General features: G+C 38.0%; 1 protein-coding gene across 1 annotated transcript; it reads right to left on the reverse strand.

The window, feature by feature from the left end:
- Positions 1 to 7,612: 7,612 nt before the first annotated feature.
- LOC137954915 (uncharacterized) lies at positions 7,613 to 9,998 on the reverse strand. Its single transcript, XM_068801803.1, has 4 exons — positions 9,967 to 9,998; positions 9,782 to 9,892; positions 8,668 to 9,248; positions 7,613 to 8,092 (listed from the first exon to the last, which is right to left on the reverse strand). The coding sequence occupies exons 1-4, from the start codon at positions 9,996 to 9,998 to the stop codon at positions 7,959 to 7,961; spliced, it is 858 nt and encodes a 285-aa protein (XP_068657904.1). The 3' UTR covers positions 7,613 to 7,958.
- Between the last annotated feature and the right edge of the window lie 7,144 nt (positions 9,999 to 17,142).

Below are 17,142 nucleotides of genomic sequence, written 5' to 3' on the forward strand. Positions count from 1 at the left end.
TAGAGTGAGGATTCTCAGATTTTGACTCAACAATTTCAGAGACCTCATGCAGTGAATTTGAGAAATGTGTTGAGTGGTATATATGCTCTCATACAAGGTAGTTCTAAGGGCCCTACTGTGATAGGAGATTCACAGGATAGTAAGTCCAATTGGTCCATTCGGGGTTCTAAAAAGCATGGTGAGGCCATTTTGTTGGGTATTCAGGACAAGGGTGAAGATTTGATGACCATATTTAGCGAGTATGGAAACATTACAAGTGCTGTAGTAATGAGGGAAGGAGATGGGAAATCCCAATGTTTTGGATTTGTTTACTTTGAGAATGCCGAAGATGCTGCTCTAGTTGTTGAGGGGCTTAATGGAAAAAAATTTGATGACAAAGAGTGGCATGTTGGGAAGGCCCAGATGAAATCAGAAAGGGAGATGGCATTGCAGGGACGGGTTGAGAAGATTAATAAGGCGACTATAGACATGTTCCAAGCGGTGAACCTGTCCTTGCAGAACTTGATCCTTAGTTTGTGAAGATGAGTGGAGAAGTAGCTGTTTTGGAAGTCACGGCCACTGGGATTCAGTACGTTTTTGCTTTATGTATGGCTGTTTGCAGTGACCCCAAATGGGGTTGTTGCTATGAGAGTTACAACGAGGATCTAGAGATTGCCGAGGAGATGACAGCGATCTTCTCTGATTTACAGGGTGAAATCCTTCAGGGAGGACGATTGGGTGCTCCTGATTTTGCTGTTGTGGCACTGCTGAATTCAGTGTTGCCAATAGTGCCACTGCTGCAACCAATGCTGATTATTCAGAAACTAGTAGCAGCAGTGATCGTAATGTCCTATTAGTAAAGGGGCTCTTAACTATTTGGAAGATATGAAGTGGTCTAGGATTGAACTTATGTTCGGGGTATCATCAAGTCCGCATGTACCCTCTGGATATTGAGAAGACAACATTCAGTACTCATCATGGCCACTTTGAATTCATCGTGATGCCCATTGGTCTCTCAAATGCTCCTTCAATGTTCCAGGCATTAATGAATGAGGTATTTAGTGCCTATCTTCAAAAAAAAAAATTTAGCATTCTTTGATGATATATTAATTTTCAGCAAGTCATGGACTCAACATTTAGAAGATCTATGCCTGGTTTTCGGAGATACAAGGACCAAGTGTACCTTTGGTATAAAACAGGTGGCTTATCTGGGGCACATCGTTACAACATCAAGGGTTATAGTGGACCCGGAAAAAATTACAGCTATCACACAGTGACCTCAACCGAGCAATATTTCAGCATTACGGGGTTTTTTGGGCTTGCCGGGATATTATAGAAAGTTCATTCCCAATTATGTGCCCCTAGCATCTCCTTTATCCAACCTTCTACGACGCAATGCTTTTCATTGGAATGAAGACACAGGACAAACATTCCAAACACTCAATCAAGCACTGACCACTACGCCTGTCTTATAGTTACTAGATTTTGAGGATGTATTTGTATTAGAATGTGATACCTCAGGAGGAGGTATTTGGGTGGTATTGTAACAATCACAACATCCTATTACCTATTTCAGCCGTCAACTAGCATTCCACCATCACAAATTACCCGCCTATGAACGCGAACTCATTGGCTTAGCTAAGGCGGTCGGCCATTGGAGACCTTACTTGTGGGGCAGATATTTTATCATCCGCACTGACCACTACAGTTTAAATTTTTTGTTGGATCAACGCATCACCACTTCCCCTCAATAGCACTGTATTAGTAAATTACTGGGATTTGATTTTATGGTAGAACATAAGGCAGATACATTGAATAAAGCAGCTGATGCCCTTTCACACATATCAGAAGTTCTAGCGCAATTGTGTGCCATTAGTCATCCCAAACCTCTACTCTTGGACTCCATAAAGGAGGAAAACAGATGCACACCAGAATTGCAAGAGTTGTTTCAGCAAATTTCCGCAGGAAAAATGCCTCCAAAATGGTCCCTTCATGACAACATCATTTTATATAACAAGCGCATTTATTTATCTCACTCTTCTCCTATGGTGGACGAGGTATTATCATCTTATCGTAACAATTATCATGAAGGAATTCAAAAAACATTAATTCGGACCCGCGGGGATTTTTATTGGGCAGGTATGAAATCCTCAATTGCATCATATGTAGCTGCTTGTCAAGTGTGTCAGAGAAATAAGGCAGATCATTTAAGGTCAGCATGGGTGCTGCAATAGCTCGAGCTTCCCACACAGGTGTGGTCAGACATCTCTATGGATTTTATTGAGGGTCTTCCTAAGGCTTCAGGGAAATCTATTCTTTTTGTGGTCGTGGACAGATTCTCAAAATATGCACATTTCATCCCATTGGAGTACCCTTATACAGCGGCGACAGTAGCACAAGTATTTTTCGCATATATTGTACGACTACACGGTATTCCAGAATCAATTGTAAGTGATCTGGATGTAGTCTTTACCAGTCAATTCTGGAGAGGTCTTTTCAAGTTATGAGGCAACAAACTCAATTATTCCTCAGCATATCACCCTCAATTGGATGGCCAGACAGAGGTGGTGAACCGCACCATTGAAATGTATTTACAGTGTTTGGTTGGAGACCGCCCTAAACGGTGGGTGGAATGCATTCCTTGGGCAGAGTACTACTACAATATTTCCTTCCACATTGCCTTACATGAGACGCCATTCCGAATAGTATATGGCCGGGATCCCCCTCATTTACTTTCTTATGTTCAGAGTTCCACTAGAGTGAACGCTATTGACCAAGCTCTGATGGATTGAGATCAATTGTTGGCATGTACTATCCAACGACTTAGACACGCTCAAGCAAGGATGAAGACCTATTATGATCAGGGCCACCAAGATATTCAATACAATCCGGGTGATACTGTGTGGCTACGTCTCCAGCCTTACCGTCAAAATTCTCTAGTGAGCAGTCAGCACAAGCTTTCTCCGAAATATTTTGGGCCCTTCAACATTACTCAGCGCGTGGGTCAAGTCTCATATAAACTGCAACTTCCTCTGGAGTCCAAGCTCCACAATGTTTTTCAGGTCTCTATCCTCAAGCCATTCAAAGGAACCGAACCACCTTCCACTTCCTCTTTGCCACCTATTGAGGACGACCAAGTTTCTCTCATACCAACCAAAATTTTGAAGGCTTGCCAGAATTAGAATAGAAGGGAAGTGTTAGTTCAGTGGTCTCACACCGATGCCACATGATCTCGTGGTGTGCAGTGGTGTGAAAAGAAGCTCCTGAATCTAACACCCAAGAGTCAATAAGGCTATCAACCGACAAGAGTAAAACATCTTGTACCTCTTCAATCATGGCATTTGCAACATCGTTTTTCTTTTCATCCTTCTTTGGTGATCTATAGTTCTTCTTTATGTGACCAGACTTGCCACAATTCTAACATTCCACATTCCTTCTGAATTTGGACTTGCTTATACTATTCCTTGACTTTCCTCTACTTCCACATTCCTTCTGAATTTGGACTTGCTTATACTATTCCTTGACTTTCCTCTACCACAACCATTGTTGGAATTCCTCTCAAAGTTCTTGCCCCTAGTATCGACACTTATGGTAGAATTAGATGTCAACGATTATCCCGATTCCTTTCTACAAACTTCCTCCGCAAGAATGGTATCCCGAACATCATTAAAAATCAACTTCCCTTTGCCTATGGAATTGTTGACCGTAACCCTCATAGGCTCCCAACAATTTGGCAGAGACTCCAAAAGAATTAAAGCACGAACCTCATCATCAAATTTAATTTAAACGGAGGTCAATTGATTGACAATCGTGCTAAACTCATTCAAATGTGAAGCCAGTGATGTATTTTATGTCATCTTTAAATTGATGAGTTTTTTTCATGAGATGTACCTTATTATTTTTAGAAGGTTTCTCATACATGTAAGACAAAATCTTTATCATCCCCATTGTGGTTTTCTCTGACACCACGTTGTGAGCAACGTTCTTCAACAGTGTTAACCAAACTACTCCCAACACCTGTCTATCGAGGAGATTCCACTCGTTATTTTTCATACTTTTTGGTTTCATATCTAGAAATAGTGCATCCAACTTTTTACTGTACAGATATTCTTTGATCTACATCATCCAAAACGCAAAATCCATACTATCGAACTTGTTGATTCCAAGTGTCGATCCTTCTCTGCCAGCCATTGCTCTCAATCATGAACCAAAGCTCTTATTCCACTTGTTAAGAATTAGACGCCCCAATTCCAAACTAACTCGAGCAATAATAATAATCACGGAAGAAAGGAAAAACATGCATGAGAACAAACAACAAGATTTATACAGGTTCACCTCAAGGTGAGACTACGTCCTATCTTCCGTCGATGTAGTAATCCACTATGAAGATGAAATATTTTACAAGAGAAATCACACACACTTATAGGTATTATTTTTCTCTAACCTTTCTCGGCCGCAATTGATGCTCCTAGGATGAACATAAAGACCCTACCCTAATAGTGGCGCCCCAATTATAAAGAGAAAATTAGAGCAACCGCAATACAAGAGTAAAATTCCCAAACTACCCTTAATGAAATAGCAGTTGATATATCATTGACCGGGCGGGGGTTTCCCTCCCCCTTTCCAACCCCCACGATGACCTTATCGCAAAGGTCGATTTGCATACTGACTCAGCGTAGGGCATTGATTAGGGTCCACAACTTAATACTCCTATTCACATAATACATAGCAAATGATACTTTAGTGGGAAAAAGAGGAAGATGAGTCTAGAATGCGGAGTAATATGGCACATACATCATCAAAGGTCCAAAAAATAGAGGCGCTAAGGATTTGAGTTTTAGCAACCTTGAGATATGGCTTAATATTTACAAGACAAATGGCAATGGCTAAAGCTTCTTTTTGCTTGTCTTGGACAGAGACATCATTGGAGTTAGGCTAAGGTAGCTTCCATTCTTGAAGAAGGCCTCTGAATTGAGCCAAATATTTATGAATATTTTCTCTTTGTTTAGTATTGAACATACTTTGGAGAATATCATGTTCTTTATAAGTTATCGGAGCTAGAGTACAACTTAGCACATGTCTCTCAAATTTGCGTAGCGGTATCTAGATGAGCAAAATTGTTAGAGACAAGTTATTCCATGTTGTTGATGAGCCAACTAATTATCAAAGTGTCATTTTTTAATCACTTAGCATAAGAAACATTTTCTTCATCAATGGGTGGCCCAAGTTTGGTTAGGTGTAGGTTTGAACAGATTTGGACTAGCTCAAGTAATTTGATATCCCTCGCAAGGGTATGGTAGCAATCTTAAGAATGTCATTCTTGCTTCCCATGTATTCTTCAGCCATAAGAGGCAATTCAAGGGTAATAGTGAACTCAAATATTAAGTAGCCTAAGTAAACGGCTTGTAGAATCAAGTGAAGCCAATACTAGCTCGGGTGTGTGGAAGGAGAACCTGAGCTTATCAAGCCTTTTAGGCAAAGAGGGAACCCTCTTAGGCAAGTAAATTTTTTGGCCAAAATTTTCTATAATCAATTCTCTATTCTTCCTTTTAGAGAATAGCAAAGCAATCAACGAGCATGAAATCAAGTAAGGTAAGGTAGCATTCCGAGTAAGATCTTTCCAAGATATTACCAAAAATATATTTGACTTCAACTTGGAATAAACCAATCTAAATTCAATCCCTCATGAGTTAGGCAAGATATAACTGATTGAAAATTAAACAAATCAGGTCTAATCAAGAAGATATTGATTGAATGTGAGATCTCAAAAAATAGCAATCTTTCTTCAAATAGATTGGCATCAACTTGGATTTCCAAATGACCACTTTTAATACTTTTGTGCTTACTTCCTTTCATAATAGGTTCAAGAACATTGTTCTTCTTCATAAAATCTTGTTCCCACGAAATATTAACATTTCATCCAAAAATCTCAACGTAAACCGATTTTTAGCCAAGAACTTGCAAACTGAAAAAAAACAACCTTGACAAACTTCTTCCAATCCGAGATGCATAAATCTAAATACTTTCATATAACAAAGAGAGAAAGAAAATCATCTCTGAACCATCTTTTAGAGGTAAGAAAACCAAGAGCATGAAGTCATAATAACAAGAATGAAAAACAAACTTATCTCAACAAGTTTCAATCTTGCTTCACAAAGAGCCTTTCTATGAATAGTTTTGATCATAACTTCTTAGTGCATCATCCTTTTGATGTTGGGATTCTAAATTCAATGCTCTGATACCATGTTGAATTTAGGACCCCATGCTTGAAACCTCGAGCAAGATGAGAGAGGGAGAAGAGATGGGAGAGAGAAGAGAAGAAAAGAGCAAAGAGAGAGAAAGAGCTCGGGTAGAGAGGAGAGAAGAGAAAAGGGAGAAGAGAAACTTTAGGCTGGGAGAGAGATTCTTCAACAAATTTGAGAAGAGGAGAGTTTGATAGAAGACTTCAACCATGACCACTATTTATACTATTTTCATTACATATTTAGGGAAACTCCTCAATCAAATAGAATTCCTAATTACGTCAATCATGATTAGCTAAGTTATATTAATCAAAGGAAGATCAATCAATTACATTAATGAAGAAAGATTGCCAAATTTTCCACCTCATGTGATGGAAGACTCCACCTTGTGTGATGAGTCATCATGCCACCTCATATGGGCATGGTCGGGTTGGTCCCACCTTCTAACATCTTTCATTTTCTGAAGACTAATTGCCCATCATGTTATGGTTTAACCTAGACATATGCTACACGTAATAAAGTACTTTGTTATTGTACCAAAACATATGTTACTATTAGGTCTATTAGGTTTCAGAAAATAGTACTCACGAATATAAATTCTGATTCAAAAGCCAGGTAATCTGCATTATAATAGTTGTTATTCTAACAATCTAAATTATAATATTCACCTTTTATTTCCAATAAAATATTTGTTCTCTGACTTCTACTATCCAACCCATCATGAAACTTCCACAAAACAAATGTAACCTTGCCCTTAAAAAAGAATTAGCATAAAATAATATTCCAATAATTTTTTTTTGTGATAACACCGTTACTAGTATTAAGAGTAATCATACACTATGTTATAATTTAAGCTAGTCCTAGGTTACAACTAGGATACACAAGAATGTACTATATTATGATCTAACCTAGACCTATGTTATTATTAGGTCTGTTGGGTTGGGGTTATTTCAATTTTACAAAACAAAAACGAGGTCAGGAGAGAATGGAGTGGAAATAAGGCAATTTCATCCGAATATCAATATATTGTCATTTTAAAAATGAAGATCGAAATAATCCTAGTATTGATAGATGACATTGTAAATTTTATAGGAACTAAAATTAGTATTAAATATAATCCATTTTTATTTACTATTACCCTAATTAGGGGAAGAAAAGCCACCGTCAACATCCTCTTCACCTACATTCCAGTTAAGGAAGACAAGGCCATGGGGGCGTGGGAGCCAGAGATGGGTCTCCCTCGCCTTTATCCTGTCCCTTACCACATATTACCAAGAAAAAGTGATATCTTTGCCCTAAAATTGGCAGGTATGAAGCAAAAAGGGACAAGGGTGCAAATGCCCGTATCCCAACTCGCAAAAGTTAAATGAATGAATATGCAGGAACCTGTTTCTAGCTTCAACAAATTTCAGGCATCTTGACAACAATACAACTTAGTTCTACATCATACTCCAGCTCCGTGATGAGTATCAACTCCACAAACTGACCTAGTGATCTAGAAGCCCTCCCAATGTTTGAACAGCATAGGAGTTACTTCTAATGCAATTCACAGCGACCCTCTCCCAGCGGATCAGAAAGATTGCCACTATGACTATAAAAAGCACGCCAGAGATGAATTATGTACCTTTATCAATAACAACTCCCTTTGAGACGGAAGCGTTGTATATGATAGTTTACAATTTCTGCCATTGCCATCACATATGAGATAGTCTATAAACCCTCCTGGCTTTGCAGTGGTTAGGACATAGGGTTTCGAGTTTGCTGGAAGGTGTTATTTTTACCATTCAAACTGCCTAGCCAACCTAACAAGGGTTCGCCTGCTTGTAGCCTCAAAAGATGCCTCCTGTAAGGTATAAGTACATTCTTCAAACCTGCAAGTAGATAGAAGAGTTGAAGAATACCATATTTCATGACCAAGAGTAGCATCATTAGAAACAATAACGAGAAAAGCTGGGAACTACTGCTAGATGCAAACATGAAATGATTTTTTAGTAAAGGAAGGATATACTGGAGCTACAGTTCAGGAGGCAAACAGTAATAGAAGTAACTCAACAGGATTAACAAATCTCTCATGTGCTTGAAAAAACCTTAAATATAGCAGGCAAGTTCTTTACAGAAAAATCAAATAAGAAAATCATTTAGGGTTTCGAAGATAAAACAATACATCATTTCTAATGAGGTTATCAACCAAACACATTCACCATTGGGAGACTAGAAGCTCCGAGATTCCAACAAAATTTAGCTCCTGTAATTCTTCTCAACTTTGTGTTTTTCTGATCAAAACTTCCATGATCAGGACAATTTTGTTTTTGAAAGAGTGATAGTTACATATTTTTTTAAATAATCTCCAAGAATTTCTGTAATCTTCCTTGTCAACGATTCATGCTTATGTTTTGATGACAACAGGAATAATAACGTTGAAGAATAAAGAAAGTTCATAGAGTACCTGCTATGCACATTGTTTTATACAGATGAGCTGTGTGTGCGTCCCCCTTTGTCCTCATTTTTGGTTTCTCCAAGCATTCAAGAAATGCTAGGTCAGCCTTTAGTAGTTCAGCTTGATCATGCGTGTCATATCCAATATCATGACAATAGCAACAAAAATCCAGCCAGTCAATGGGACGTCTATCCCAGACCATAGAGCCATTATTCTTCCCACTTGACCAATTAGGTCCACAGTAATGCCCATATCGTGGGAAAAGCTGAGAGAGGGAAGCTCTTGCACCTTTATGCCAAGGGATCTTGGCAACGTATGGCCTAAAGCGAGGGATGGGGCACCCAGACTCCACAGCCCCTTGAACACCACTGTACTGCCTCTGTTGTGTGTTCAGCGATGAGAGCCGGCTCTGACTCTGCAAGACTGTCGCCCATGGGAGCACTGCTCGGAGAGACCGCCCCCATATCTTTATATCAGATAAAACATTTTTATGCGATGGTTTAGAAACCGCTGTCTCATGTGAAGTGCTTACGACCTCCGATTCAGATTCTGGTTGTACAAGAAGGTTTTGCTGGAAACTGAAATCAAACCTGAGACGAGGAAGATCATTTAAGAATCCAAAATTCATGGCGACATCACAGATTCAGTACTCGACCTGCCTCCAGCAAACAACCTTATAGTCACCAAATTGAAGCAATAAAAAGTTTTAGAAACTTTAGGGGTAATTTTTTTATTTGGAAGTTAAGGGTAATTGACAAACAAAAATATCCATATCTTCAACAGTTCGATCAAATTTGGAAACAAAAATAAAGGGAACGGAAAAAAAAACATGAACAAGGAAAATAATCACAAGGTTGCTGTGGTCCAACCGGTGAACGTCAAAGCTGATTCATCAAAACTTTGATTCTGATAACTATGAATAGGCTTTCGAAATTAGAGACAAAAATCGTATTTGGTGAATTCTATTTAAATTTTGCCCCAATTATTTTTGTGTATCTGCTCATGATATTCGCATAGATTACGGACAAAATTAAAAAAAAAAATATCTCAAACATTCTTAGATTATATAAAAAGAAAAAGCAAAAAAAAAAAAAAAAGAGACAGAAAGTGATAGATTGCAAACCTCTGTAATTGGCCAGAGGAAGAAGAAAGCAGGGAGGATTGGCACTGGGTGGTGAGGAAATTGGATATAGAAATCGCGGAAGTTTCCTGAAAGCTACAGCCGCAACTGTTCCTTTACGAACTGACAATATCTCGCAAACTCGTCTAGCTAGAGAAAGATGAAGGCGGTGCTTGTGGAGGACGAACCCTGAGAGGCTCATGTGGGACCCATCAGCCATTGCCGGGCCCTGCTCCACAAATATAATCCACTCAATGCGGTTTTGCCAATCTAAGAATCGACCATTTATCCGAGCTTTATCTGGCTCTTCCCGCCCACTTCCTTTGCCGCGATTTACTTATGTTTTTGCCGCCTATCAACTCGGGGCGTGACATGAGTGGAGCGGACAAACTGCAGTTAAACTTGGTTTATATATTTTTAATTCAAACTCGAGTTGAACCCAACCTTCATCCTAAAATTGGAATCCATCTTAGCCTAATAATTTTAACCGAGTTCGAGTTCAAGTTCAAGTTTGAGTTGGGTTCGAGTTCTAACCTATAGTTAAAAATTTGCATAACATATATGTCAAATAAATTATACATAAAATTTACTTAAAATTAGGCATGATATCTGCATAAAATTAGGTATGACCTACTGCTGATATAGGAATTATAAGGATATCTACTACCACCTTGAATAATACCCAAAATTTAAAATTATTTACTTTCTACCATTCTAAAACATCAAAATAATATTGTGAAGTTTCCTCATAAATATACACACATTCCCCATAGAGCTAATACTTAAAACAATTCCTTCATTATTAATCTCCACATTATATATGGATACATATTCATCATAAATCTCACACAAGGTCCATCGAACTAAGTTTATATTCATTCTAGCTTCCTTTTCATAATATCTCTGGAAAACATATTTTGATCGATCTTAGTTTGACCATTGGATCCAAAACTAAAACAACAACCATCAACAAATTGCATTCACCCCATTACTTTTCAAAAAAAAATTTCATTCTACTAACCATTGTCCTAATGAAAATATTTTCATTTGTAGAATGACAATTCAAATCTTCTTTTACCCTATATGCCTCACTAATGTACAAATTACAAGGTAGTCACTCCCAGAAATTATGTTAGTGACTACATTAAAAACTTATAAAATCTCACACACTATTTAAACCTTTTTCCCATTCATCAAGACTAGGTAAACAATCATAAGTTAGTTATCTATCTTGAAATCTAGGAAATATATCTTTGAATTTTAATGCAGAAGATAACATGTCATAAGTGGAATTCCAACGAGTTGGACAATCAATAACCAATCTTTTTGCAGCTAGTTGTAGTTGTTGCATATTTTGAGAAAAATTGTGAAGTCTAGCCTCGAATAGATTTATGAATTTGACACTCTCACGCACATTCTCAATGATATCCTTAAAGACCAAATTAAACAAATAAGTTTAGAATATGACCACAACAACGTACATGAAATAACTTCCCACCACAAATCAATTTTCTATTTCTTGAAAAATCATTTTTCAAAAATTTCAAACAAACATCATTATATGTTGCTTTATCAACTAGATATTATATACTTTATTTTTTATTTTTGAATCTTTCAAACACTTGTAAATAACATCTGCTATGTCAACAACACGACGAGGAGGACGAAGAGCATGCACAAAACTCAAGACTCGATTTATAGCTTCCAATTACTATCAATAAAATGCCCAGTATTAACCATGTATTCAATCTTTTAATTTTGGGACTTCCAAAGATCTATGGTAAGACTAATCTTGCTAATCTCTTTAATAAAGCTTTCAATTTCTTTTTCTCTGTCTTGTACACCTCCATACACTCTTTCTTAATGGTCTTACGAGATATTTTTTTTCATAATTCGCATTTGCCATCATCATTGAAAAATTAAATCCCTCCTCTTCTATTACCACGAATGGATGCTCATGCATAAGAATCCAATGAGCAATGAATACTCTCATTCTAGCTTGATCATATTTGCCTCCAAAATCCATAAAAGGAAGGTCAGATAAACTCTGATCAACATTAGACCCCACTGGTTGAAAGTTTATGGTTTTTGTTTTCTCATTGCCACTTTTCTACTAGAACAATGTTTCAAATATTGACTCATATGTAATTCACTCCACTACTAATAATACTCAAATTAGTTTTACAATGAATACATTGACCCTTTTTTGTACCATCTACAAGTGATACTTCTTTGAATTCCACCCACACGAGATTTTTTTTGTCTTTTTGAACTCAGGATAGAGTCACCTTCTTCCTCATTATTAGAAGGTAGGACCAACCTCACCATGTCTACACGAGGTGGCATGATGAGTAACCTCACGAGGTGACTTGTTGAGTCATCACACGAGATGGAATCCTCATCTCATGAGGTGGAAAATTTGGCAATCTTCCTTGATTAATGTAATTGATTGATCTTCCTTTGACTGAAGTAATTTAACTAATCATGGTTGATGTAATTAGAGATCATAATTGATAGAGAACTTTCCCTAAATATATGATAGAAATAGTATAAATAAGGGTCTTGGTTGAAGCCTTCAATCAAACTCTTATTTTCTCAAACTCGTGGAAGAATCTCTCTTCTAGCCTAAAGTCTCTCTACTCCATTTTCTCTTCTCACCTCTCTCCCTGAGCTCTCTCTCTCTCTCTCTTTGATATTTTCTGTTACGGTCCCGGATCTGACACGTGGATTCTTTGGGAGGATCTGGGGTCCGCCACGGGTTATGGGTCTTCCAAGCATTACCATAGGGGTAGTAGGAAGACATGGGGAAGACGAAAACGAAGATCAAGCCTAAGGGAAGCTTGAAAACCCTAGAGCTCGTTGAGGAGAACTCTAAGCCTCTTTACGCTAGATTTAACCTAATTCTTAATACTCCAATGCTTGTATTTCTCATTAGTCTTACCCCTTAAATAGGGTTCACCCGGTTAGGGTTTACAATAAAATATTCTAAAAATACCCCTATAAATAAAATATTCTAAAAATACCCCTATAAATAAAATATTCCAAAAATACCCCTATGACCTAAAACTGAAATAAAATAAAGTAAATTAAAGAAAACACTAAAATAATAATGTTATTGTGTGCATAACATTACACCCCCTTGGAAAACGAGCTTGTCCTCAAACTCGGAAGTAGTGTCTGTATGCCGACGTCTTCACCTGTGCTGAAGTAGCATCCGCGAAAGCTATGACGCCCCCTCTGTTTGCCCGCTTCCCTTTTATTTATTTATTTTTTTTGGGGGGGGGGGGGGGTCCGAGTTAACCTGGGTTGACCCGGTTTATGAACCCGGTTCGGCTTGCGACTCAGCGGACCGGGCCGACACGTGGATTCTTTGGGAGGATCTGCAATCTGCCACGGGTTACGGGTCTTCCCAGCATTACCATAGGGGTAGTAGGAAGACATGGGAAAGACGAAAATAAAGATCATGCCAAAGGGAAGCTTGAAAACCCTAGAGCTCGTTGAGGAGAACTCTTAGTCTCTCTACGCTAGATTTAACCTAATTCTTAATACTTCAATGCTTCTATTTCTCATTAGTCTTACCCCTTAAATAGGGTTCACCCGGTTAGGGTTTACAATAAAATATTCTAAAAATACCCCTATAAATAAAATATTCCAAAAATACCCCTATAAATAAAATATTCCAAAAATACCCCTATGACCTAAAACTGAAATAAAATAAAGTAAATTAAAGAAAACACTAAAATAATAATGTTATTGTGTGCATAACATTACACCCCCCTTGGAAAACGAGCTTGTCCTCAAACTCGGAAGTAGTGTCTGTATGCCGACGTCTTCACCTGTGCTGAAGTAGCATCCGCGAAAGCTATGACGCCCCCTCTGTTTGCCCGCTTCCTTTTTTTTTTTTTTTTTTTTTGGACGGGGGGTGGGGGGGTCCGAGTTAACCTGGGTTGACCCGGTTCAAGAACCCAGTCCGGCTTGCGACTCAGCGGACCGGGCCGATTAAATTTTCCTAAGTTAGGAAAATTTAATCGAGAGTCGTCGTCTTCCTTCGGCGGCTCTCGAACTCTGCGGTCGGCAGTTCCATTCCTCATGGCACTGACGAAGTCCGGCAATTGGCTTCTTCTTCCTCTCTCCCGGCACCGACGGAATCGCCTGATTTTCCGGTGATGAAGAGCAGCCCATTGGGGCTTCGCTTCGCCGATGGGAGAGTTGCCGAGACAGAGGGCTCTCGGAATATCGCCGATGGTTCTGCTGGAATGTCGCCGACGGGTCTTCTGCTGAATTGTCGCTGATGGTCTTCTGCGAAAATATCTCCGACGATCTTCTGCTGGAATGTCGCCGTACAGGGCGGAATTGTCGCCGACGGAGTCTCATGCTGCTCTTGCTGTGACTAGAAGCCCTTGGAGGCTTCGCCGATTGGAATTTTGCTGAGACAGACTCTTGAAAATATTTCCCGGTGGGAATGGCCGGGAAATTTTTCCCCTCCCGTGCGGAACGGAAAATTTCCCCCTCCCGTGCGGAATGAAAATTTTCCCCATTGGCCCTTTGCCATGAGCAGGTGTTAGGGACTGATTTCTGTTGATTTTCTGCGTCCGCCTCTCGAGACGAATTTTTTGATTTTTCCGGCCATGGGTCGTTCTGCCCGTCCGAGATAGAGAATTGAGGTCGTATGACCTATTTTGCTGCAACAACAAGTTTCTCCCTTCCATAACGTTCAATGGAAGCATTTAACCGTGCTCGTATTTTCTCCAATTCCTTACCCATAGTGATCCATCTTTCTTGGGATATAGAATAACCCATTGTGTTCCCGCTCTGATACCAGTTGTTACGGCCCTGGATCTGACACGTGGATTCTTTGGGAGGATCTGCAATCTGCCATGGGTTACGGGTCTTTCCAGCATTACCATAGGGGTAGTAGGAAGACATGGGAAAGACGAAAATGAAGATCAAGCCAAAGGGAAGTTTGAAAACCCTAGAGCTCGTTGAGGAGAACTCTTAGCCTCTCTACGCTAGATTTAACCTAATTCTTAATACTTCAATGCTTGTATTTCTCATTAGTCTTACCCCTTAAATAGGGTTCACCCGGTTAGGGTTTACAATAAAATATTCTAAAAATACCCCTATAAATAAAATATTTCAAAAATACCCCTATAAATAAAATATTCCAAAAATACCCCTATGACCTAAAACTGAAATAAAATAAAGTAAATTAAAGAAAACACTAAAATAATAATGTTATTGTGTGCATAACATTTTCTTCTTGTCTCTATCCCCTCTCTCATCTTGCTCGAGGTTTCAAGAATGGGGTCCTAAATTTAACATGGTATTAGAGCATTGAATTTAGGATCCCCACATAAAAATGGATGCTCTAAGAAGTTATGGTCAAAGCTACTCATAGAAGGCTCTTTGTGAAGCAAGATTGAAACTTGTTGAGATACGTTCATTTTTTATTTTTGTTATTTTGACTTCATGCTCTTGGTTTTCTTACCTCTTGAAGTTAGTTCAGAGATGATTTTATTACTCTCTTCATTATTTTAAAGTATTGAGATTTATGCATCTCATACTGGAAGAATGTTGAGATAAGTTTGTTTTTCATTCTTGTTTTTATGACTTTATGCTCTTGGTTTTCTTACCTCTAGAATATAGTTCAGAGATGATTTTATTACTCTCGTCATTATTTTAAAGTATTGAGATTTATGCATATTAGATTAGAAGAAGTTTGCTATGGTTGTTTTTGTTAGTTTGCAAGTTCTTTACTGAAAATCGATTTAAGTTGAGATTTTTTGCATGAAGACTTATTATTTCATGGGAGAAATATTTTATGATGAAGAATTTTTTTTTGAGCCTATTATGAGTGGTTTTTTATTCATTAGATTTCGAAAATCTCATTACTTGGCTTCTATGCTAAGCTTCGTTTTTAACCAAGTTGTTTGAAGAGTTGGAACTCTACTCGATTTTATGACTTTTTTTTGGAGAAGTTTTTGAGATCTCGATCCTCAAATGAGAATTACGTAGATATTCTCATCTTTCATGCCAAGATTCATCAGCTTTTAATAAAATAAAAATTAAAGGGAGAGCTGACAGAAGAAGGTTGTTTTTTGTAAAAAGTATGTGTAGAGTTTTTTAAAAAAATGGGGAGGTCAAACCTTGTTTGATTCAAAGTCACAAGTTGGATGATTTTTCTTGCCTCAATCTTCACGAGAAGTGAAGAATAGAAGATTGTGTTTTACATAAAAGGAAGAAAGCACAAAAAAATTAAGGAAGTGGTCATTTGGAAAGCCAAGTTGGGGCCAATCTATTTGAAGAAAGAATGTTGTTTTTTGAGATCTCACATTCAATCAATATCTCCTTGATTAGGCCTTATTTGTTTAATTTTCAATCTATCATATCTTGCCTAACTCATGAGGGATTGAATCTAGACTAGTTTATTCCAAGCAGGAGTCAAATATATTTTTTGAATGATCTTGGAAAGATCTTACTCACAATGCCACCTTACCTTACTTGATTTCATCCTTGTTGTTTGATTTTTTGCTATTCTCTAAAAGAAAGATTAGAGAATTGATTATAGAAATTTTTGGCCTACAAGTTTACTTGCCTAAGAGGGTTCCTTCTTTGTCTAAAAAGCTTGATAAGCTCGGGTTCTCTTCCCATATACCCGAGCTAGTCTTGGCATCACTTGATTTTACAAGCCACTTACTTAGGTTACTTCACATTTGAGTACACTATTATTGAATTGCCTCTTATGGCTGTAAAATACATGGGTAGCAAGAATGATGTTATCAAGATTACTATCATACCCTTGCAAGGGATATCAAATTACTTGAGCAGGTCCAAATCGGTTCAACGATTTCTTATTACAAGGGACCTACTTGGTCACCTAACCAAACTTGGGCCACCCATTGATGAAGAAGATGTTGCTTATGCTAAGTGGTTAAAATGATATTTTGGTAATTAGTCAGTTCATAAGTCGTTAAAAAATGATATTTTGGTTGTTGAATTTAGGACCCCATTATTGATATCTCGAACAAGGTGAGAGAGGGAAAAAGCAAAAGAAGGAGAGAGAGAGAGCTCTCGGGTAGAGAAGAGAGAAGAAGAAAAACAGAAGAAAAAGTTTATACAAGAAGGGAACTCTACATGAGAGAGATAATGGAGAACAACTTCCTTGGATGATTTAATTCGGAGTACAAGTTCCTTTATTTATAGTAGAGGAGTGATAGAGTCCATGTACAATTAACTTCATTATCCTAATTACATTCCAACTCTAATTCTTAAAGATAAGTCTATCATGATAAGATAACTCAACGTAATTTAGAAGTCTAACATAACTCAAAGTCTAACTCTTCTATAAGGACGTGACCATAGGT

Source organism: Aristolochia californica, unplaced genomic scaffold (genome assembly GCF_029961685.1).
Source record: "Aristolochia californica isolate CCGP_79_NKW_82.1479 unplaced genomic scaffold, dmAriCali1.0.hap1 SCAF_2, whole genome shotgun sequence".
NCBI classification, from domain to species: domain Eukaryota; kingdom Viridiplantae; phylum Streptophyta; class Magnoliopsida; order Piperales; family Aristolochiaceae; genus Aristolochia; species Aristolochia californica.

What these genes read in the sequence shown, in the direction of transcription:
- LOC137954915 (XM_068801803.1), bottom strand. Translation starts at nt 9,998, where the DNA reads ATGGCTGATGGGTCCCACATGAGCCTCTCAGG. An exon ending in TCCCACATGAGCCTCTCAGG is followed by an intron (nt 9,893 to 9,966) that starts GTTCGTCCTCCA and finishes CAGTTCGTAAAG; the next exon opens with GAACAGTTGCGGCTGTAGCT. An exon ending in TAAAACAATGTGCATAGCAG is followed by an intron (nt 8,093 to 8,667) that starts GTACTCTATGAA and finishes ATCTACTTGCAG; the next exon opens with GTTTGAAGAATGTACTTATA.